This window comes from Salvelinus fontinalis, chromosome 27, assembly GCF_029448725.1.
Source record: "Salvelinus fontinalis isolate EN_2023a chromosome 27, ASM2944872v1, whole genome shotgun sequence".
Lineage (NCBI taxonomy): Eukaryota > Metazoa > Chordata > Actinopteri > Salmoniformes > Salmonidae > Salvelinus > Salvelinus fontinalis.
The window spans coordinates 11892841-11916378 of record NC_074691.1 but is presented as its reverse complement, the minus strand read 5'-3'; the positions used below and the strand labels follow the sequence as shown (position 1 = coordinate 11916378).

General features: G+C 43.8%; 1 protein-coding gene across 6 annotated transcripts in view; it reads right to left on the bottom strand.

Annotated features, from left to right (window-relative positions):
* Nucleotides 1–705: 705 nt before the first annotated feature.
* The window catches only part of LOC129825045 (A-kinase anchor protein 7-like), a 57025-nt gene continuing 34192 nt past the window's right edge, over nt 706–23538 (bottom strand). For 4 of the 6 annotated variants that reach the window (XM_055884762.1, XM_055884765.1, XM_055884761.1 and 1 more), the window contains 2 exons: nt 3071–3106; nt 706–2474 (listed from right to left, as the gene is read on the bottom strand). In XM_055884762.1, the coding sequence (XP_055740737.1) occupies nt 2263–2474; nt 3071–3106 (248 nt within the window). In that variant the 3' untranslated portion in view covers nt 706–2262. Of the gene's footprint in view, nt 2475–3070; nt 3107–7540; nt 8171–23538 lie in introns of those variants that run through there. The other 2 variants (XM_055884763.1, XM_055884766.1) reach the window with 2 other exon arrangements.

The window sequence follows — 23538 nt, the reverse complement described above, 5'->3', positions numbered from 1 at the left end:
ACTTCTCCCAGCAGACAGTGGAATTTAGTCACCAGATGATGAACGATGAAATACTCAACTCTGACATCAGTCAAACATGGATTACTAATATACTGAAAGAGATTGCTCTGGGACTGATATGACACATTTAACCTTTGTGTGACTGTTATGCCTTCACTATGACAGATGGTGGCTTCAATGCAGTGGTCATATACTGAGAGCTATTGAGTAGATGGGAGTTATTATTCTGTCTATACTATAGCAGATTATGTTACAGACTGGTGTGAAGAGAAGACTAGTGGCTCTGGTAGGGAGCGTGTATCGATTGGAGCAGGCAGCTCCGTGATAAGTATAGTTTCAGCCCACGACCTCCAATCCTGCTTCGATCTCTGGGCAGCGTCCACTCCCCCTTTCTCTTTGTTTTCCCCCCTCTCTGCTTGGGCAGATGGTGCCAGGGCTCAGGCGAACGGGAGCTTGGAGGGCCAAGATCCAAAAATAGAAGAGAAAACATGTAAAAGTACATGAGTAAAACAACTGCTTGAGGCAGATGCTTTTAAAATATAGGAACTACCCACCGACCCATCTGTTGTGAGGAAATTCCAATGAGGGTGCATCACAAAAGGCTCTAGATATTTGCCTTGAACCATCCCCCAAGATAGACACCATAGATCATCCAAAACAGCCTCAAGGCATCAGTCAACCTGACAGGAAACATAGTCTGTTCGATCGATTTTCATATCCTGATTTCTTAACATTTTATTGTTCATTGTGGCTAGACATGACACACAAAACTGTCGTTGACATCTAGCAGACCTGGTACATAGAACAACCGTTAGACTGTGGAGACCATAAGCAAGGCAGCAGACAACGCTGTAGCATCCCATGACACAAAGCATATGTTAAGGTTCTGGTGAATTTCTGCAAAAGCTGAACATAGACATAAACAAAACACAAGCCTCCGAGAGCAAGGTAATAATAAATCAAGGTCTACTTCAATTCAGTCGTTATTAAGGCCAGTTCGGATGTGGTCATTTAAGCATCTCCTTCACTAACAGCATGTAAATTAAAAACTGAAATTCATCAGTTGTCCTTTTTTTCAGCCAACAATTTTTTTTCTACTCATTTCAAAATTACAAACATCTTAAAAAAAAAAAATGTAAATAATATTATCATACAGAAAACCTTCCACTATGACAACTGAATGTACTTTCTGTTGTGTTTGTACTGTGGTGTCTCTCTCCTGTGTAGTACAGTAACCTACTCTTACAGTATGTGAAGTTCCTTGGTGCTGTCTCCGTCCTGGAGGCGGGCACTGGGAGTGTTCAGTCAGTCAGATGCAGATGGACTCTGTCCTCCAGAGATCTTCCGGCGGATGCTAGCCTGGACAGCTGGCTGGGATAAAAGCTCCTTTATGTCCTCTAGTTTCTGAGACGGACACTGGTTCTGAGTGTGAAGGGGCTTCCCAACCAGGCCTGCTGCATCAACCAGCCTCTTCTACAGGGGACAAACAAAACACACACACAAACAAACTAACAGACACCCAATGTGATCCTCATCGCCGGTAGGTCAACCTTTTTGGCTGTGTATATTCATTAGATTTTAAAAAGCAGATTTTTACCACAGGTAGGACATGGGACCCACTCTTCATTTACCCTTCACGTCTTAAAACCACATACAGCACAGATGAGACAGGATCACGTAAACATAGTTCACAGCATATTCTCTAACTGCATAGTCCAGCTCAATTCCCTTGGTCTCAAGTTTTTAAGTTACAGTTCATTTTGTAGTGATGTTTTGTTTTAGCTTTAGTAGAAAGACGGTGATTGTCTTTGCAGTGACCGCACCTTGTGGAGGGCCGAGGTTTAGCCCAACCTAACCTCAGGTCCCAGATCAGTCTGTAGTGTGTGTCGTGACACGTCAGTTCCACTCTGAATGTTGGGGCGACCTTTGGCAGCCAATAAATCAGAACAGCAATTTCCTTCAAAAGGGAAACTCTTTATAGGAGGAAAGAATGAAGGTCCAAACTAGTCAGACAGTTAGACAGACAGACACGACAGAGGCTTGTGTGGAGGGAGACTGCTGAGAGTAGTGGGTGACAGAGTGAAAGATACACAAAAAGCTGCATAGGGATTCCACAATCAATTCAGTGTCCTGCCCCCCAAAAAAACTCCTTCCTTGTCTAGTAAAACCCCTCAACGCCCATTGGCTCCTGGGCTGGCTGACTGCCTGAGTTCCTGCCTGGGCTGGTTAGTGTCCAGTGCTGCCTGGGGGAATTGTCTGTGGTCATTTGCTGCTGGCGCTGGTGTCGGTGGTGGTAGTGTTGACAGTGTTACTGTTGAGGTTGTCTGAGGGCCGCGCCAGGTCAGATGACGCGGCCCCGTTGTGCTGAGTCTCATCCATGTACTGCTGCACGGCCCGCAGCACGGCGTCCTCCACCAGCCTCTTACTCAGGCTCACCAGCTCCTCATCGTCAGGCTCCGGACCCCTCTTCACACCTACACAACCAACGACACCACAACAACTAGCGTCACTACTACACCCGGTCACTACTCACACCATGCAGCCGGAGCTACATGACCTTTACCCTATTCCAGCTCAGTGTCAAGTTCTGTCAACACAACAAGAGCCCTTTGGTTAAAGGCTCTTCAAGGGTCAAAGTTCAGTGATGGTAAGCTCATACAGTGTCAATTAAGCACATTCCCAGAGGAGTACAATTAAGTGATTAAGGTAAGCTATGAATTTACCGTGGCTATAGTTTTAGGAGAAATATCTTGTGCCTGCAGTACAGTTCTCTTGTTAGCTACTGTATAAGTGACAGTCTGCCAGTATTAAAGTATGCTCGAGTTGGAGGGTGCATTAGAGTGACAGGGGATTTGGCATTGACAGTGAGAACACTGCGAAGCGGAGGCTAAATACAGGACAAACACTGGTGTCATCCTTTCACGCTCTCGCTCCAGTATGGTTTAGAGTCGAACAGTCTGTTAGTTACACAAGAACATGTCAAAGGAGGAAGTCCGGGGGAGTACAGTGCTTTAAATGAAATGGTGCTTTGGGACTCAGAGAGCCCACTGAGTGACAGAGACCCACGTACTTGTCCGAGCAGCCCGAGGCCCACTCTGAAAAAGATCTGCAAGACAAACAATAGCCGTTTAACAACAGAACAGTACTTCAACACAATCAGACTCCATTTCCCACAATCAGGGGAGGTTGTGTGGCGATTAGCCTATTCTTTATTTTGATTGGCCATACACATTTTGATTGACTGAGAGCATATCTTGATTGCAGTACTGAATGATAGGTTTAGTGAATTTCAACACTCAGTGATTTAGGAATCTCACACATTTGATTTCTGTGGTGTTTTATGGTCTTGTATTCAGAGGACCACCGTGTTACAGAATCAAGTAATCCGATTAAGAAAGGTTCATAAGTGTTAAGTGTATTTCTCTCAGGGATGAGTCTCTCTCCAAAGACATTTAATGAATACTTACAGCAGAGGGGGAGAAATAAATAGCTTTCTTCACACGGCAAAGTAATGACCTTTATTCTACCTTACAGTATGTAGATTAGAATAAAGCGTGTGCTGCTATACGAGTGACACATGGAGAAGTTGGTTATCAAAAGTGTGACGATAAACATATCAACTCAATCAAGGCAGGAGTGCACTTTGTACCGTGGAAGTCCACAGAACACAATGTGAGAGAGTGTGCAGTACATAGAAGGGTGTGCATACATCCACAGAACAAGATACTAGCAATTCTATTTCTATGTCTGCATTTGCCACGTGAAGAGGGGGGAAACCCTTATGGGTTGACAGACGCCAAACCTGAACATCGTAGACTAGAGACTCTCTCTCTCCCACTCTAACGAGAACAGTGAGCAGCGTGAAGGTAAACTCTCTTCCATTAGTTAGTGCTGTGGCTCAGAGAGAACTCTCTGAGAGCACTAAGCGCTACATCCACACCGATAATAATGCAGGAGAGATCAGGCTGACAGATAAAGAGCTGGCCAGCAGGGTGCACCTGAGAGACCAGACGAAGTGGTTCACCTTTTGTATTGGACTGAGAAAAGGGAAGCCAAAACCCAGACTAGCATGGGTAGTAGTCATGGCGATGGCATTAGAATGATTTTGAGAGTATTAAACTATGCAAGTATCGAACAGCAGTCTCTCTCTCCGTGTCTACACCACTCTTGTGGCCAGACATTTCATCAGACGTGTTATCAAACGGGGTGGCAGGTAGCCGGTTCTAATCCCCGAGGCGACTAGGGGTAAAAAAAATCTGTCGATGTGCCCTTGAGCAAGGCACTTAACCGTAATTGCTCCTGTAAGTCGCTCTGGATAAAGAGTGTCTGCTAAGTGACTAAAATGTAAATGTGTGTGGTTTTCCTCCATCCCTGGAAGGGGGAGTGGTGCGGTGGAGTCTGCTTGGAGGTATTTCCTGAGGAAACGGCAGCTCCATTAGGGAGATCCTGAGAGAGCTCCTCCTAAACCACCAGGTCATCTGAGGGAAATGAGGCGAGGAAGGATCTTTTTAGTGCTGTTCGCTCTCTGCTGTACACACACACACACGCACACTGGGACTCAACCGCTGCACTGCACCTCATCAACCAGCACACTAGATTGAATCTCTCATGGATAAGCCACATTCCAAAATAAAAATGAGTATTCACAACACAGCAACTAGGATATCCTCCAACAAGAAAAAGTGATGCATCAAATAAGCCCATACAGTGTGTGTGTGTGTGTGTGTGTGTGTGAGAAAGTCCTTGCATGCTGAGCCTAGCGCTTCTGGACCTTCTGCAGTCAGTCATACATCAAAGGGCGCGTGTCTCTCTGTCACCAGAGGGACCTAGTGCTGGTGGCCTGACAAGGTTGCCATTGGGTCCCAGCTCCAATCTGTCCTTGGACGGGGTTAGAATAGGCCGTGTGTATGTGTTTTTCCATGACTATGCACTTCGTGTGTGTGTGTCTGTGTGCATGCACATGTGGCTGCATAAAAGCAGACCGACAGGAGTGCAGACAGGCAGCAACAACACAGCACGCTCTGCCAGTCATGTATCTTACTCATCAGACACACAAGCAGGAATGTGCTACACACCTCAGGCTGACATGATGCTATAGCAAGAGAACAATCAAGTGTTCTTTTGCAATGTGGATACAGATCACAATGAAGCCTCTGCTTGAGTCACTAAAACTAACTAGCACTGTATGTGTCTGAGTGTGTTCTGAGGCCCTCTCCTGTCTTTTCTAACTACACTGGGAATACCAGGCAGACAGATCAGCTTTAGCTGGTTACAGCTACCCACCCTCCCCTCCCCTCCCCCCTCCACTCCACCATGCTGCCTTTTAAAATTCCAAAGCTATTATTTAGCGCTGTTGGGGTTGTCAGATGCTCAGGGCTCACAGTTTGTGCCCGTGGAAGAACAGACTGTCTCCCTTTTCCGTGGAAAACACAGACACCCTTTCACAGTATTCACTCGGCCAGCCAGCGGCCAAACAAGGTCATGCTCCTCGCACCCAGCTGTGCTCACGAGGCGTGGTGACAACACAATCACATCACCCAACGAGCATCTGACCTCTCATGACAAACCTCTTCACCCTTCTCTCTTTCTTCCCCTCCCTCCCTCCTCCCCATCCCTCTAGTTTCCCTTTCACTCCTACTCGCTCTCTCTCCCTCTCTCGGTCCCTCCACCTAGCTAGAATTAAAATTAGGGCAAACATGCTCTCAGAAAAAGGCAGCTCTCTGATTGCAGTGTTTCAACAGAGAAAGGCCCCCATCGAGTTGGAGACAGAGAAACAATGCAGAGAGAAAATCCTGCCAAATTAAAAAAGACTATCTTTGCCAGACTGGCAAGAGCTTTGGAGGGATTTATAATAGAGAAATGAAAAATAAATTGTTTGGCAGCATGGGAGCTTCCAGTGCTGAGTGTGCTGCATTGCCAATTGTTGGAGAGGCTGTTGGCACATAGCAGCTCCAGAAAAAGACATGGGCACTTTGACAGACAGCCCCAAGTTCAGATATCAGTACACTGGTGACAGAGACAGGAGCACACACGTTTATGGCATGTACATGTCGTTTATAGTGGACTATAAACTCTTCCGCAATGCCAAGATAAGACCTAAGGTGCAAATACAAGTACACACACAAAAGCACATACTTACCTACACACGATACAAACACAATAATGGACACTCGGATACAAACACACATTCTCACAGAGACATACAGTAAAATGATGAGCCCCTTTCTCCCATAGATCTGAGTCCCAGCCACAAGAAAACCAGAAGACAGAAAGACCACCCACACCCAAGGACTTACGGATCTTCTCCTCTGCTCGGGAGAAGGGAAAGCAACACAACTGCCCCATAGCCGCACCGCTCCTCTGCCCCCTGTCTCTCTCTGTCTTTATCCTCTCTCTATCACTCTCTGCTCTACCCCGCTACAAACAGATGAGTAGTAAAATCCAGCCCGGCTTCCACACTGCCTGAGATGGAGTGAGTGAATGAGGGAGTCAACTGAGAGGCTGAAGGCTGCGTTCACTCGGTGACAAAGAGGGGAGGGGTGTGTGAGTGTGTGGAAAGGGAGGGGGTTACTCAAGCTCCACCCTTTCGCTGCCTTGGATAACTGCTTTGGAATGGCCGGCAGCTGACTGGCACAATTGTGTGCTCTGCTGTGTGTGTGTTTATGCATGTGTGTGTGTGTGTGTATGTATATGTGCGTGGTCTCCGAAAGAGGTGCCAGTTTTGATTATAGGTACAACTGTCCCAGCTCCCCTGTTAGACAACGTAGGATGACCAGTGGGAGACAGAGATTTTCATTTTAGTACCACGCTCAAGACAGACGGCATTGAAACAGGAAGTAATGGTGGAAGTGGTTGTATCGTCAGCGATGCGCTATCACACAGTTGGGAAGTCCAGGTTGGAGGATTGTCCTTGTAGGAAGGCTCCAGTGGTGAGTTGTGTTGAAGTGTTGCAAAGTTCTTCTGACCGGTTGTCTCTCTGCATCTCCTTGTTCAACTAAAGCACCGATTGTGTTGGGGGTTTGAGATCCTCACCAAGTACAGCCTGTGATTGGGATGACCAGGTCACATGACTCTAGCCGGGGAAGAGTGTTCTGGAAGGACCCATGGCAACCCGTAGCCAGGACCAGAGGTGTCTAACTCCCAGGACCAGAGAGAGGGGTTTCTACAAGACCATGGTTATTCACCTTGCCAGCTACTCGACATTTCACACAAAGACGAGCAACCATTAGGAACTAAATGAGAGGCTAATAATACAAAACTGTGCAAGCACTATGACTTTCACTCACAGCTGGCAACTTCTGTTTCCATTTAATGAGTTAACCTACAGGTCAAAAAGATACAATAGAAATCTATCAGATCTGAGATCAAAATGTCAATGTGCAACAGAATGCAGTAAGTGAAAATCCAATCATCCTTTTTTACAATTCAATATTTGAACAATGGTAATTGCTTTTAGAGAGTAGCTTTCTACTAAGAATAGAAAAATGACACCAGGCAGAGAGCCAGGGCATACAGGGCCTATAGAAAGTCTACACCCCCCTTGGATTTCTTCACATTTTATTGTATTACAAAGTGACATTAAAAAGGATTTGTCATTTTTTGTCAACGAACCACACAAAATAACATGTCATGTCAAAGTGGAAGAAAAGTTATATATTTTTAAAAAGATAAATGAAAAATAAAACACTTTAGATAAGTATTCACCTCCCTGAGTTAATATATGTTAGAAACATCTTTGGCAGCGATTACAATTATGAGTCTTTTTGGGTAAGTCTCATAAGAGCGTTGCACACCTGTATTGGGCAATATTTTGCCATTATTCTTTTCAAAATTCTCCAAGCTCTGTAAAGGTGTGGGGATCATAGCTAGACAGCAATTTTCAAGTCTTGCCATAGATTTTCAAGCAGATTTCAGTCACAACTGTAACTCAGGAACATTCACTGTCTTCTTGCTAAGAAACTCCAGTGTAGATTTGGCTTCGTGTTTTAGGTTATTGTCCTGCTGAAAATGTGATTCCTCTTCCAGAGTCCGGTGTAAAGCAGACTGAAGCAGGTTTTCCTCTAGGATTTTGCCTGTGCTTAGCTCCATCCCCTTTCTTCTCATCCTGAACAACTCCCCAGTCTTTGCCAATGTCAAGCATACCCATACCATGATGCAGCCACCATCATGCCTGAAAATAAGGAGGCAGTTATTTCAGTGATGTGTTGTGTTTGGATTTGTACCAAACATAAGGCATTGCATTTAGGCCAAAAAGTGTCTTCCTTTGCCATGTTTTTTTTCCTTCAGTATTACTTTAGTGCCTTGTTGCATACATATGCATGTTATGTAATATTCTGTATATTTGCATTCTTCCTCTCACAATTTGGTCATTATTGTAGAGTCACTACAATGTTGATCCATCCTCAGTTTTCTCCCATCACAGCCATTGAACTCTGTAGCTGTTCTAAAATCACCAATGGCCTCATGGTGACATCCTTAAGCAGTTTCCTTCTTGTACTGCAGCTCAGTTCAGAAGGACGACTGCATCTTTGATGTGTTGGGGTGGTTTAATACATCATCCACAGCATAATTATTAACTTGACCATGCTTGAAGATATTCAATGTCTGATTTGTTACTGTTACCCATCTACCAAACACATACCTTTTTTTTTGAAGTTGAATCTATTCTTGAAATTCAATATTTTACTGAGGGACCTTACAGATGTTGTATGTATGGGGTACAGAGGAAGGGGTAGTCATTCAAAAATCATGTCAACCCCTATAATTTCACACAGAGTGAGTCAATAAAACTTGTGATTAGTTAAACCAAGTTTTACTTCTGAACTAATTTAGGCTTGCCTAAACAAATGGGGTGAATACTTACTATATTTTAGATATTAAATGTTTATTAATTTGTAAACATCTGTAGAATTTTCTTTTCACATTCAGGAATATTTTGTGTAGATCAAAAAATGTAATAAATTAAATCGATTTCAATCCCATTTTGTAACGCAACAAAATGTGAATACAGTTCAAGGGGGTGTAGACTTGCTACAGCACTGTATAGGCCTAGCTAGAGTTAATGATATGAATAAACACCATCTCATCTCCGATGACCACTTCACTATTAGGTAGTGGACAAATGTGTAGAGTGAGTCAACGCAGTCTAAAAGCCGAACTGCCAGAGAAACTCTGACTACTAGCGATGCGCGGGTTGATTTATAACCCACAGCCCCCACGGTTATATCTGCGGGGCGGGCGGGCGGGTTTAGGGTCATGAAACATTGTGTGGATGAAGGGTGGGTTGAATAAAGAGAGAACAATAGCTTAAAAAATCCATAATGTATAATTCTTGTGCAATTTATATCTATAGGCAACATTGAGATTTTTCTTTCATTATTTTTAGGCTATCTGCCATGAGTGCGTAAAAGCCTAAGCTTTAGGGCCTAACTGTACGTGCGCCAAATAGCCGACATGCCAATCGCCAAATGCTTTTGTGGACAACGTCGGAGTTTAATTCAATAAGAGAAAAGCTGCGAAAAGGAGAGTTGAAAATAAAGGAAAGATCCAGAAAAGCCATGTTTGGGAAAGATTTGGTGAAGTGGTAGAAGAGTATGATAGCAGTGCCGGCGTAGTTATGTGCGATGATTGTGAGGCATTAGAAAAATTCAACAGTCACGAAACGGGGAGGGGACGTCAAATAGGCTGTAGCCTACTGTTCAGATGGGTTAAATGGAAACTCTGGACACTGACTGTAGGTCTATAACCTCTCAAGTAGCCTTAATATTAACTCCTGCAGAATGAATCATTTCTTGCAGTAAAATGATACACCAAATATACATTTTGACCAGGGAACATGGGTGGAGAAATATGATTTTAAATAAAATAATATGTTATTGGTCACATGCGCCGAATACAACTGTTGTAGACTTCACCGTGAAATGCTTACTTACGAGCCCATTCCCAACAATGCAGAGTTAAAAAGTAAGAACAATATTTGCTAAATAAAAAAGGAAATAGTAACACAATAAAATAACAATAATGAGGCTATATACAAGGAGAACCAGTAACGAGTCAATGTGCAGGGGTACGAGGTGAGGTAATGCAGTATGTACATGTAGGTCGGGTTAGAAGTGACTAGGCAATCAGGATATAGTGTATACTAAACAGTGTGAAAGAGTGTCTGTGTGGCATCAATATGCATGTGTGTGAGCGTGTATGTAGGAGTGTGTGTGTGGGAGTGCCAGTGTAGTATGTGTGAGTTTGCATAGAGTTTTTCTTTCTTTCTTTACTGAGGATCTTGAGAGAATGAGAATGTGCAATTAGGGACCGTCTGTAAAGGCGCTATGTTTATCAGCGTCATAAAAGCTGATTTTATTTCAAGCACATAAAATATGCATTCAAGCCAAACTGAAATCTTAACACTTTGGGTCGTTTTTACAGCTTTCTATTTTCTTACAACTGGTCAAACTGATGTCATTTAAAACATTTTTACAGAAAATATTTCCTGTTTTTTTTATTACATTTTCTTAATGGTACCTAAATGTCTTTGCGCCGCGAAAGAAACACGACAGAGAAAAATGTACCGACAGTAGATTGAAGCATTCATTCTATCGATATATGACATTCTAGTGAGAAAGGGTTTTATTTAGTCTTCTAATGACAAAAGAGAAGCTGAATGTATCTAATTCTAGACAAGTTGACTAACAAATAGCTGACCAAAATGTTGGATATTCTAAGCAGAAACCTATCTAAATTAGGGCCTTTGTAGCAGTCCACTCGTAAGGACAAAGATTCAGCAGGAGGCAAGGCAGGTCGAGCTGTAAATGGTGGTTCAATTTATTTACACAGTGATGAATTTACAAATACAATATTCACATCCCTATTAACAGTTAGTCAATAAGTATTCATGGATTCATTCTGTGTTCAATAGTGGTTAACATTTTTTTATGATCACCCCATCTCTGTACCCCAACGGTTGTGATAGGAGAAAAATGAGGATGGATCACCCTTGCCGAGTCATGTGAAATCCATAGATTAGGGACTAATTTATTTATTTCAACAGGCTTAAAATCTATGGCAAAACCTGAAAATGGCTTTCTAGCAATGATCAACAACAAACTTCACAGAACTTGAAGAATTAAAAAAATTATACAAATATTGTACAATCCAGGTGTGCAAAGCTATATAATCAAGATACACAGAGTGTACAAAACATTAAGAACTCCTCTTTCCATGACATAGACTGGACAGATTAATTCAGGAGAAAGCTATGATCCCTTATTAATGTAATTTGTTAAATCCACTTCAATCAGTGTAGATGAAGGGGAGGAGACATGGATTGTGTGTGTGCCATTCAGAGGGGGAATGGGCAAGACAAAAGTTTTAAGTGCCTTTGAATGAAGTATGGTAGTAGGTTCCGGCGCACCGGTTTGTCAAGAACTGCAACGCCGCTGGGTTTTTCCCTCAATAGTTTCCCGTGTGCATCAAGAATGGTCCACCACCTAAAGAACATCCAGTCAACTTCACACAACTGTGGGAAGCATTGACGTCAATGTGGGCTAGCATCCCTGTGGAACGCTTTCGACACCTTGTAGAGTCATACCCCAAAGAATTGAGACTGTTCTGAGGTGCAACTCAATATTAGGAAGGTGTTCTTAATGCTTTGTACACTCTGTGTATATTTAATGGGGAATTGATCAAGATTGACAAACAAAGAGCAAACAATTGACACAATTAATAGCCTGTGCAAAGAGTGTTCCGTTACAGCCATATTCTAAAATGTATTAAATAGTTTCCCCCCCTGATAATCTACACACAATACCCCATAATTCCAAAGCGAAAATAGGTTCTAAAATATTTTTTGTAAATGAATATCCTGTTTCAACTGATCATCCTTGAGATGTTTCCACAACTTGATTGGAGTCCACCTGAGGTAAATTCAATTGATTGGACATGATTAGGAAAGGCACATACCTGTCTATATAAGGTCCCACAGTTGACAGTGCATGTCAGAGCAAAAACCAAGCCATGAGGTCAAAGGAATTGTCCGTAGAGCTCTGAAACAGGATTATGTCGAGGCACCGATCTGGGGAAGGGTACCAAAAAATGTCTGCAGCATTGAAGTTCCCCAAGACACAGTGGCCTCCATCATTCTTAAATGTAAGATGTTTGGAAACACCAAGACTCTTGGTCAGGGAGGTAACCAAGAATCCAATGGTCACTCTGACAGAGCTCCTCTGTGGAGATGGGAGAACCTTCCAGAAGGCCAACCATCTCTTCAGCACTCCACCAATCAGCCCTTTATGGTAGAGTGGCCAGACGGAAGCAACTCCTCAGTAAAAGGCACATGACAGCCCGCTTGGAGTTTGCCAAAAGGCACTTAAAGGACTCTCAGACCATGAGAAACAAGGTAGTATGGTCTGATGAAACAATGATTGAACTCTTTGGCCTGAATGCCAAGCGTCACGTCTGGAGGAAACATGGCACCATCCCTACGGTGAAGCATGGTGGTGGCAACATCATGCTGTGGGGATGTTTTTCAGCGACAGGGACTGGGAGACTAGTCAGGATCGAGGGAAAGATGAACGCAGCAAAGTACAGAGAGATCCTTGAGGAACACCTGCTCCAGAGTGCTCAGGACCGCAGACTAGGGCGAAGGTTCACCATCCAACAGGACAACGACCCAATGCACACAGCCAAGAAAACGCAGGAGTGGCTTTCTGGACAAGTCTCTGAATGTTCTTGAGTGGCCCAGCCAGAGCCTTGAATCTGATCAAACATCTCTGGAAGGACCTGAAAATAGCTGTGGAGCTACACTCCCCATCCAACCTGACAGAGCTTGAGAGGATCTGCAGAGAAGAATGGGAGAAACTCACCCAAATACAGGTGTGCCAAGCTTGTAACGTCATACCCACATAGACTCGAGGCTGTAATCGTTGCCAAAGGTGCTTCCACAAAGTATTGACTAAAGCAGGGGTGTCAAAGTCAAATGGACGGAGGGCCAAATAAAAATTTTAGCTACAAGCCGAGGGCCGGACTGTTCGAATGTTCATTGAAATTTTTTTAAATGACGCATATAGTCTAGTGAACCTAATTGAACCTACTGAAAACCTAACAAATATATTCCAATATGATCAGATAAATAAAGCAATATTTTCTTATGGCTCTGTCAGTAATCTTTAATTTTCAACAGACACAAAAGACAAATTTCCTTTATATAAAAATCCCCATAACATGAACATTAAATGAAAGAAACCGGTATTCAAGGCACCATCAGTAGCCTATATTTTCTATTTTAGCAAAAGTGGGCTAAATTTACTTCAAAGAAAAAAACAATAATAGCAATTTTCTATCATCCACTCAACTGAAATATTTTTAAAATATAATTGGATTGAAATACAATAAAATAAAGTGCAAAAATCTATTAATCAAAAACAACACTTTGTTTAAGGAGAAGTAACATGCAGTGAAAACAAATATTAAACTTTAACTTTTAAACTTGAACTGAGTAAAAACTCTAAATATGTGATTGCACAGTAATGTTCACTTGTTTGAGGTTGAGGGTGATACTTGGTGGTGTCCCATCTTTTCCACAAGTTCATCAATGTTCGGGGTAAGGCTCTGAGCTGAGGAAATCCTCAGAATTGAGTGGAGGTGTTCAGCAGTAAGTCGACTTCTGTGTGATGTTTTGTTCAGGTTCATCAAAGAAAACAGTTGTTCACACAGGTATGTGCTGCCAAACATAGACAACGTTTGAGCAGCCTGGATGCGCAGCTGGGGCATTGTGTCGGGGAGGAAACGGGCGAACTCCGCAGCACCCACTGCCGCATATTTTGCCCTCAGTGCATCATTGCATTGGAGGTCAATCAACTCCATTTGGAGGTTTGGTGGTGAGCTTTCCACGTCAACAGCAAATGGGTTACCGAGCAGTTCCAACCTGCTTTTTTGTGCTTCAAAGTCAGCAAATCGGCGTCGAAAGTCAGCGGCAAGCATACCTATTTTATCAGCCAACTGTGCGCTCGGGAACGCACTGGTAGAGAGCTTCTCTTTCATGGTCTGGCAGCTGGGAAAGTGGCTCAAATTTTCTTTCCGCATCTGCGTCTCCCACAGAGTCAGTTTGGTTTTAAATGCCTTCACTGTACTGTACATATCAGAGATGACATGATCCCGACCCTGCAGCTGCAAGTTCATTGCATTCAGATGACTCGTAATGTCACACAGAAAAGCCATTTCACACAGAAACATTTCGTCTCGGAGTTGTGTTGTGTCTTTCCCTTTGCTGTCCAAGAACAGACAAATCTCCTCACGAAGCTCGAAACATCTTTGAAGCACCTTTCCCTGGCTTAGCCATCGCACCTCTGTGTGATAAGGCAAATCACCATGCTCCGTTTCTAACTCCGTCAGAAATGCCTTGAACTGGCGGTGATTCAAACCTTTGGCTCTGATAAAGTTAACTGTGCGCGTGATGATGCTCATTACATGCTCCATTTTCAAGGCTTTACCGCACAACGCTTCCTGGTGTATGATACAATGATAAGCTGTCAGCTCACCTGTCGCGTTTTCCTCTTGCATCTTTTCCCGTATCTTCGCCACCAGTCCGCTCCTGTGTCCACACATCGCAGGTGCTCCGTCGGTTGTCAAACCCACGAGTTTTTCCCAAGGCAGCTCCATCTCATTTACACATCTTGACACCTCTTCATACAAATCATGCCCCGTAGTTGTGCCATGCATAGGACGTAAAGCCAAAAACTCCTCTGTCACGCTTAGGCTGGAGTCCACTCCGCGGATGAAAATTGACAACTGGGCAATGTCAGAAATGTCGGTGCTCTCATCCACAGCCAAGGAATATGCAATGAAATCTTTTCCCTTTTTCACAAGCTGCTCTTTTAGATTGATGGACAACTGGTCTACTCTCTCGGCAATGGTGTTTCTGCTCAGACTCACATTTAAAAAGAGTTGCCTTTTTTCTGGGCAAACTTCGTCACAAACTTTAATCATGCAGTTTTTGATGAAATCCCCCTCCGTAAATGGCCGGGCTGATTTAGCGATCTCTTCTGCCAAAATAAAACTGGCCTTGACAGCAGCCTGGCCTTGTGATTTGGCTTTTTTGAACAGAGCCTGTCGAGATTTGAGGCCTCGTTTTAATTCCTCTGCCTTTTGTAGCCTTTGTTCCATGTCCATATTCTTGTTTTTGTCCGCGTGTTTCGTTTCATAATGTCGTCTCAGATTATACTCTTTCAGTACCGCCACACTTTCTCCACACAGAAGACACACAGGTTTTCCAGCTACCTCCGTGAACATATACTCCGACTCCCACCTTGTTTGAAACCCCCGGTTCTCAGTGTCCACCTTCCGTTTTGCCATTTTTGATGGGTATCTGAAAGTTAATTTTACTGTGATGCTGACGACTGCTGTGCCAATAAATATTGAAATGAAGCAGCCTACTGCTCGGTGCGTCACCGTTGCATTGTGGGAAATGTAGTATTGGTGCGTGTAAAAGATCTGCGGGCTGCCGGCTTGCTGCGGTCTGCGGGCCGGTTCTAATAATAAATCAAGATCATCCCAGGGGCCGTAAAAAACCTTCTCGCGGGCCGGATGTGGCCCGCGGGCCTTGACTCTGACATATGTGGACTAAAGGGTCTGAATACTTATGTAAATGTGATCAGTTTATTTATTTATTTGACTGTTTTTGCTTTGTCATTATGAGGTGTTGTCTGTAGATCGATGAGGAAAAGAATTGACTAAATTAACTTTAGAATATCGCTGTAACGTAAAAATGTGGAAAAAGTCAAGGGGTCTTAATACTTTCCGAATGCACTGTATATATACATATTTTCACAGACCCCTGCAGTACCTCCGTGGACCACTGGTTGAAATCCCCTGGGTTAGCTACAGTAGAAGTAATAGCATGACTACATTTGGTAAACAATCTCATCAATGATGACCACTTCATTATTAGTTTGGCTGCTACGCAAAAAAATGTGACGACAACATTGAATGGTCAATAAAGAAGTGAAATATGGAGCCAAACTGACAGAGAACTGACTACGTCTCCATGTTAAAGCAGTAGAGTGGAAAGACAGCCAGGAGCATTCAGATGATGAAGTGAGGCTAGACAGAGCATGTTTATGTTATGACCCAGTTGGCACACACTGCTCTGCTCTGACCCCACTGGCCCATCACCACCTCTCACCCACCATCCAAGGCACACCAGAGTTTGTGAAATACTATGCCAGGGTGACTACTGTCCTCTCCTCTACTTAACCCTCGAAATACGAGATTCAATTAGCAGCTAACTCTGGGCTGTTGGTATTCAAAGCTGCTGTGGCAGACTTTGGCCAGACTGGATGAATTGGTAGAGCATGAACGTACGCATGCGCACATCTCGGTGTGCAGAAAGACTATGAACTAGAGGTACCAGGCAACATTCCTGTTGCTCTCCCAGCCTTGGCCGTGACAGCGTGACGCCTGCTTAGAGCTCACTGACATAGAACTGCTCTCTGGACGTCAGCACTGTTAGATGTCAGAAAGACAGACCGACATAATGTTGTCTGTCTGGCTATGGACCTTGTCTAGATGACTGTGCTGATATCAGACGCAGCTCTGTTATTGTTTTCAGGGAATAAACACTGATAACATCAGAGCTATTTTAGAGCCCTGTCAGCGTGACCATCGGGTTCTTGGTCACCTCCCCAAGGCCCATCTCCCCCGACTGCTCAGTTTGGCTGGGCGGTTAGCTCTAGGAAGAGCCTTGGTGATTCCACAAATCTTCCATTTAAGAATGATGGAGGCCACTGTGTTCTTGGGACCTTCAATGCTGTAGACATTTTTTGGTATCCTTCCCGAGATCTGTGCCTAAACACAATCCTGTCTCGAAGCTCTACAGACAATTCCTTTAACCTCATAGTTTTTGCTCTGACATGCACTGTCAACTGTGGGACCTTATATAGACAGGTGTGTGCCTTTCTGAATCATGTCCAATCAATTGCATTTACCACAGGTGGACTCCAATCAAGTTGTAGAAACATCAAGGATGATCATTGGAAACAGGATGCATCCAAGTCTCAATTCCAGGTCTCACAGCAAAGGGTCTGAATACTTAAGTGTTTTTTATTTGTAATAAATATGATACAATTTCCAAAAACCTGTTTTCACTTTGTCATTATGGGGTATTGTGTGTTTTTTTATTTAACACATTTTAAAATAAGGCTGTAATGTAACAAAATGTGGAAAAAAGGAAGGGGTCTGTATACTTTCCGAATGCACTGTATGTATATACAGTTGAAGTCGGAAGTTTACATACACTTAGGTTGGAGTCATTAAACTCGTTTTTCAATGACTCCACACATTTCTTGTTAACAAACTATAGTTTTGGCAAGTCGGTTAGGACATCTACTTTGTGCATGACAAGTAATTTTTCCAACAATTGTTTACCGACAGATTATTTCACTGTATCACAATTCCAGTGTGTAAGGAAGTTTACATACACCAAGTTGACTGTGCCATTAAACAGCTTGAAAATTCCAGAAAATGATGCGTCTGATAGGCTAACTGACATCATTTGAGTCAATAGGAGGTGTACCTGTGGATGTATCTCAAGGTCTACCTTCAAACTCAGTGCCTCTGCTTGACAACATGGGAAAATCTAAAGAAATTAGCTAAAACCTCAGAATTGTTTTTTTATAGACCTCCACAAGTCTGGTTCATCCTTGGGGGCAATTTCCAAACGCCTGAAGGTACCACGTTCATCTGTACAAACAATAGTACGCAACACCATGGGACCACGCAGCCGTCATACCGCTCAGGAAGGAGACGCGTTCTGTCTACTAGAGATGAACGTACTTTGGAGCGAAAAGCGCAAATCAATCCCAGAACAGCAGCAAATCAATCCCAGAACAACAGCAAAGGACCTTGTGAAGATGCTGAAGGAGACAGGTACAAAAGTATCAAAATCCACAGTAAAACGAGTCCTATGTCAACATAACCTGAAAAGCCGCTCAGAAAGGAAGAAGCCACTGCTCCAAAACTGCCGTAAAAAAGCCAGACTACGGTTTGCAATTGCACATGGAGACAAAGATTGTACTTTTTGGAGAAATGTCCTCTGGTCTGATGAAACAAAAATAGAACCGTTTGGCCATAATGACCATCGTTATGTTTGGAGGAAAAAGGGGGAGGCTTGCAAGCCAAAGAACACCATCCTAACCGTGAAGCACGGGGGTGGCAGCAACATGTTGTGGGGTTGTTTTGCTGCAGGAGGGACTGGTGCACTTCACAAAATAAATGGCATCATGAGAAAGGAAAATTAGGTGGATATATTGAAGCAAAATCTCAAGACATCAGTCAGGAAGTTAAAGCTTGGTCACAAATGGGTCTTCCAAATGGACAATGACCCCAAGCATACTTCCAAAGTTGTGGCAAAATGGCTTAAGGACAACAAAGTCAAGGTATTGGAGTGGCCATCACAAAACCCTGACCTCAATCCTATTTGTGGGCAGAACTGAAAAGGCGTGTGCGAGCGAGGAGGCCTACAAACCTGACTCATCTCTGTCAGGAAGAATGGGCCAAAATTCACCCGATTTATCGTGGGAAGCTTGTGGAAGGCTACCCGGAACGTTTGACTAAAGTTAAACAATTTAAAAGGCAATGCTACCAAATACTAATTGAGTGTATGTGATGAAAGAAATAAAAGCTGAATTAAATCATTCTCTCTACTATTATTCTGACATTCCACATTCTTAAAATAAAGTGGTGATCCTAACTGACCTAAGACAGGGAATTCTTATTAGGATTAAATGTCAGGAATTGTGAAAAACTGAGTTTAAATTTATTTGGCTAAGGTGTATGTAAACCTCCGACTTCAACTGTATCACTCTCTCTCTATACAGTTTATTATATCTATCTATATTCCCACTACCGGTGAAAAGTTTTAAACCCTTCAATGAGTAGGTGTTTTCTTTATTTTTACTATTTTATAAGTATGAAACTATGAAATAACACATATGGAATCGTGTAGTTTTTTTATTTGTAATAAATGTGCAAAGAAAAAACAACAAAACTGTTTTGCTTTGTCATTAAGTGGTATTGTGTGTAGATTGCTGAATAAGGCTGTAACGTAACAAAATGTGGAAAAAGTCAAGGGGTCTGAATACTTTCCGAAGGCACTGTATACAAAAGTATATGGACACCCATTCACATCCGTTGCTGACAGGTGTATGAAATCGAGCACCACCATGCAATCTCCATAGACAAACATTACCAGTAGAATACCCTTACTGGAGGGCTCAGTGACTTTCAACGTGGCACCGTCATAGGATGCCACCTTTCCAACAAGTCAGTTTGTCAAATTTCTGTCCTGCTAGAGCTGCTGTTTCCATGGCCGAGCAGCCACACACAAGCCTAAGATCCCCACGTGTAACAGTATAACTTTAAACCGTCCCCTCGCCCCGACACGGGCGCGAACCAGGGACCCTCTGCACACATCAACAGTCACCCATGAAGCGTCGTTACCCATCGCTCCACAAAAGCCGCGGCCCTTGCAAAGCAAGGGGCAACACTACTTAAGTCTCAGAGCAAGTGACGTAACTGATTGAAATGCTACTAGCGCGTACCCGCTAACTAGCTAGCCATTTCACATCCGTTACACTCACCCCCCTTTCAACCTCCTCCTTTTCCGCAGCAACCAGTGATCCGGGTCAACAGCATCAATGTAACAGTATAACTTTAAACCGTCCCCTCGCCCCGACACGGGCGCGAACCAGGGACCCTCTGCACACATCAACAGCCACCCATGAAGCGTCGTTACCCATCGCTCCACAAAGGCCACGGCCCTTGCAAAGCAAGGGGCAACACTACTTAAGTCTCAGAGCAAGTGACGTAACTGATTGAAATGCTACTAGCGCGTACCCGCTAACTAGCTAGCCATTTCACATCCGTTACACATGCGCAATGCCAAGTGCCGGTGAAGTGGTGTAAAACTTGCTGCCATTAGACTCTGGAGCATTGGAAACGCATTCTCTGAAGTGATGAATCACGCTTCACCATCTGGTAGTTCGACACTCAAATCTGGGTTTGGCATGTGCCAGGAGAACCCTACCTGCCCCAATTCATAGTGCCAACTGTAAAGTTTGGTGGATGAGTAATAATGGTCTGGGGCTGTTTTTCATGGTTCGGGCTAGGCCTCAGTTCCAGTGAAGGGAAATCTTAACGTTACAGCATACAATGACATTCTAGATGATTCTCTGCTTCCAACTTTGTGGCAACAGTTTGGGGAAGGCCCTTTCCTGTTTTAGCATGACAATGCCCCTGTGCACAAAGCGATGTCCATACAGAATTTTTTTGTTGAGATTGGTGTGGAAGAACTTGACTGGCCTGCACAGAGTCCTGACCTCAACCCCATTGAAAACCTTGAGATGATTTGGAACGCAGACTGCGAGCCAGGCCTAATTGGCCAACATCAGTGCTCGACCTCACTATTGCTCGTGGCTGAATGGAAGCAAGTCCCCGCAGCAATGTTCCAACATCTAAAGCCTTCCCAGAAGAGTAGATTCTGTTTTAGCAGCAAAGAGGGGACCAACTCCATATTAATGCCTATGATTTTGGAATGAGATGTTCGATGAGCAGGTGTCCACATACTTTTGGTCATGTAGCGTATCTATTGGCGTGTCTTGAAATCCAAACGCACCTGGGCGGGCATTACTTTTGATTTTAGACAGTTTGAATATGACAGATACTAAATTCATAAAGAGAGACTTGTTGCGCAAGAAACAAATACATTTATTAATTCCGACTGTGCAGACTACTGAGACTTAGATCAGAAATGTGTCTGCCTACATTAAATAACAATGAATTATATTACATTAGCTACATATTTCATATCGATTTAGCCTAAAACAGAATGAATCCCATTACCATTAAACCCTCTCGAACCCTTCAGCCTCAATGAAGCCTTTAGCTTAGCCACTGAAGAGCACTCTATTGGATCGTTATCTAAACACTAACTGTGTGTTATATCCAAGACGATAGCCCATCACCATCAGATTAAAAAGCAAGAGCAAATGACTACAGCCTGGTTTACTACAGATTCCCTCCTTGTGTGTGAGAAGAGCATCAAGGCCATTAAATGTGTCTGAACAGCGGCTGACGACATCCACAGAATGAATAATCCAACAACAAACAGCATCAAATCAATAGAATAACATGTTTCTTATCTAGTCTCAGAGAGCAGGCAGGGCGAGGCTATTGAGTGACACTCCGTAGCAGGGGGAAGTTATGGTGACCATCGTGGATCCGACTCGCCTGCAATCCCATCTTTCATCCACTACTTACTAGGCATGCACGATATGTCGGTAAGCATATCGGAGTCGGACAATATTAGCTAAAAAGCCCAACATCGGTATCGGCCCGATATCTAGTTTAACGCCTATGTGCAAAACCCCTGTCAAAGCTGACGTGCATACCTATATAAACGTAGGTAGATGTTTAAAGACGTCACAAAAAAGATATAGTGCTACACGTGCAACACAGCATTCCTAACCTAGCCCACAATGTCTGCTGTGTGGATCAAACAGTCAACAAGTCGAGCAGTCATTTGAAAGAGTAAGAACATTTCAGTGAGACAACACAAAGACCAAATCCATTAACGGCAAGATAATGGGATTCATTGCCCTTGACAATCAACCGTTCTATGTCGTGGATGATGTTGGCTTTCGCCGACTGGTTGAGCACCGGTACACACTACCAAGTAGGCGCTATTTTTCAGATGTTGCCCTTAGCTTCAAGACTGACATTTGGACCAGCGATGAAAGCCCCATGAGCATTATGAGTCTGACAGCACAGTGGGTCGACGAGGATTTCCTACTGAGGAAAGCCGAATTGCATGCTCAAGAATGTGCTGGTTCTCATACCGCTACTGCCATTTCAATGGCATTTGAGAACATGTTTGAAACTTAGAACAATGAACACTCCTCGCTCAATTCGAACAACTGACTCGAGAAATAAGCTCAACTCTGCCTGCAGAAGACGTGATACCCTGTCAAGGCATTGAAATGCCTGCTCAACAAAAATGCCAACACAGACCGTCAGGTTAACTTGGAAAAGTACTCTACTACAGGCTGTAAACAAGCAATTCTCTGAGCCTCTACTGTGTCGCCACCATGCTCGATGCTAAGTACAAGGACTGCTACTTCGACGCAGACAAGTAACAGGGTAGGGTTTACGTGAAACGTTAGACACAGCTGGAAACGGACACAGTGACAGTGCACACCGAGGAAGAGAGGCCACGGACAGACAGAGCTGAAACTTCCCTGCTTGACATGTTTGTTCAGTCTCAACCAGGATTTCATCATATAAACAACAAAACAGCACAGCAAGTCAGTGAAAAAGGTTTTGATTATGTTTTACTGGTAATGGGGGCATAAGTAAATGCCAACAAAATAACTTTTTGGTCAGTGTGTGTGTGTGTGTGTACGCGTTTCAACTAAACTCAGCAAAAAAAGAAACGTCCTCTAACTGTCAACTGCCTTTATTTTCAGCAAACTTAACATGTGTAAATATTTTTATGAACATAACAAGATTCAACAACTGAGACAAACTGAACAAGTTACACGACATGTGACTAACAGAAATGGAATAATGTGTCCTTGAACAAGGGGGGGTCAAAATCAAAAGTAACAGTCAATGCAGCTGGTGGCCACACCAGATACTAAGTACTGCAGTGAATCTCCTCCTCATGGACTCCACCAGATTTGCCAGTTCTCTTCCACCAAGGCACCTGCAAGTTCCCGGACATTTCTGCGGGGGAATGGCCCTAGCCCTCACCCTCCGAGCCAACAGGTCGCAGATGTGCTCAATGGGATTGAGATCCGGGCTTTTCGCTGGCCATGGCAGAACACTGACTTTCCTTTCTTGCAGGAAATCACACATAGAACGAGCAGTATGGCTGGTGGCATTGTCATGCTGGAGGGTCATGTCAGGATGAGCCTGCAGGAAGGGTACCACGACGGAGGATGTCTTCCTTGTAACGCACAGCATTGAGATTGCCTGCAATGACAACAAGCTCAATCCGATGATGCTGTGACACACCGCCCCAAACCATGACGGACCCTCCACCTCCAAATTGATCCCGCTCCAGAGTACAGGCCTTAGTGTAACGCTCATTTCTTCGACGATAAACGCGAATCCGACCATCACCCCTGGTGAGACAAAGCCGCGACTCGTCAGTGAATAGCACTTTTTGCCAGTCCTGTCTGGTCCAGCGACGTTTGTGCCCATAGGCGACGTTGTTGCCGGTGATGCCTGGTGAGGACCTGCCTTACAACAAGCCCTCAGTCCAGCCTCTCTCAGCCTATTGCGGACAATCTGAGCCCTAATGGCGGGATTGTGCATTCCTGGTATAACTCGGGCAGTTGTTGTTGCCATCCTGTACCTGTGTGATGTACCGGTGTGATGTTCGAATGTACCGATCCTGTGCAGGTGTTGTTACACGTGGTCTGCCACTGCGAGGACAATCAGCTGTCCGTCCTGTCTCCCTGTAGTGCTGTCTTAGGCGTCTCATAGTAC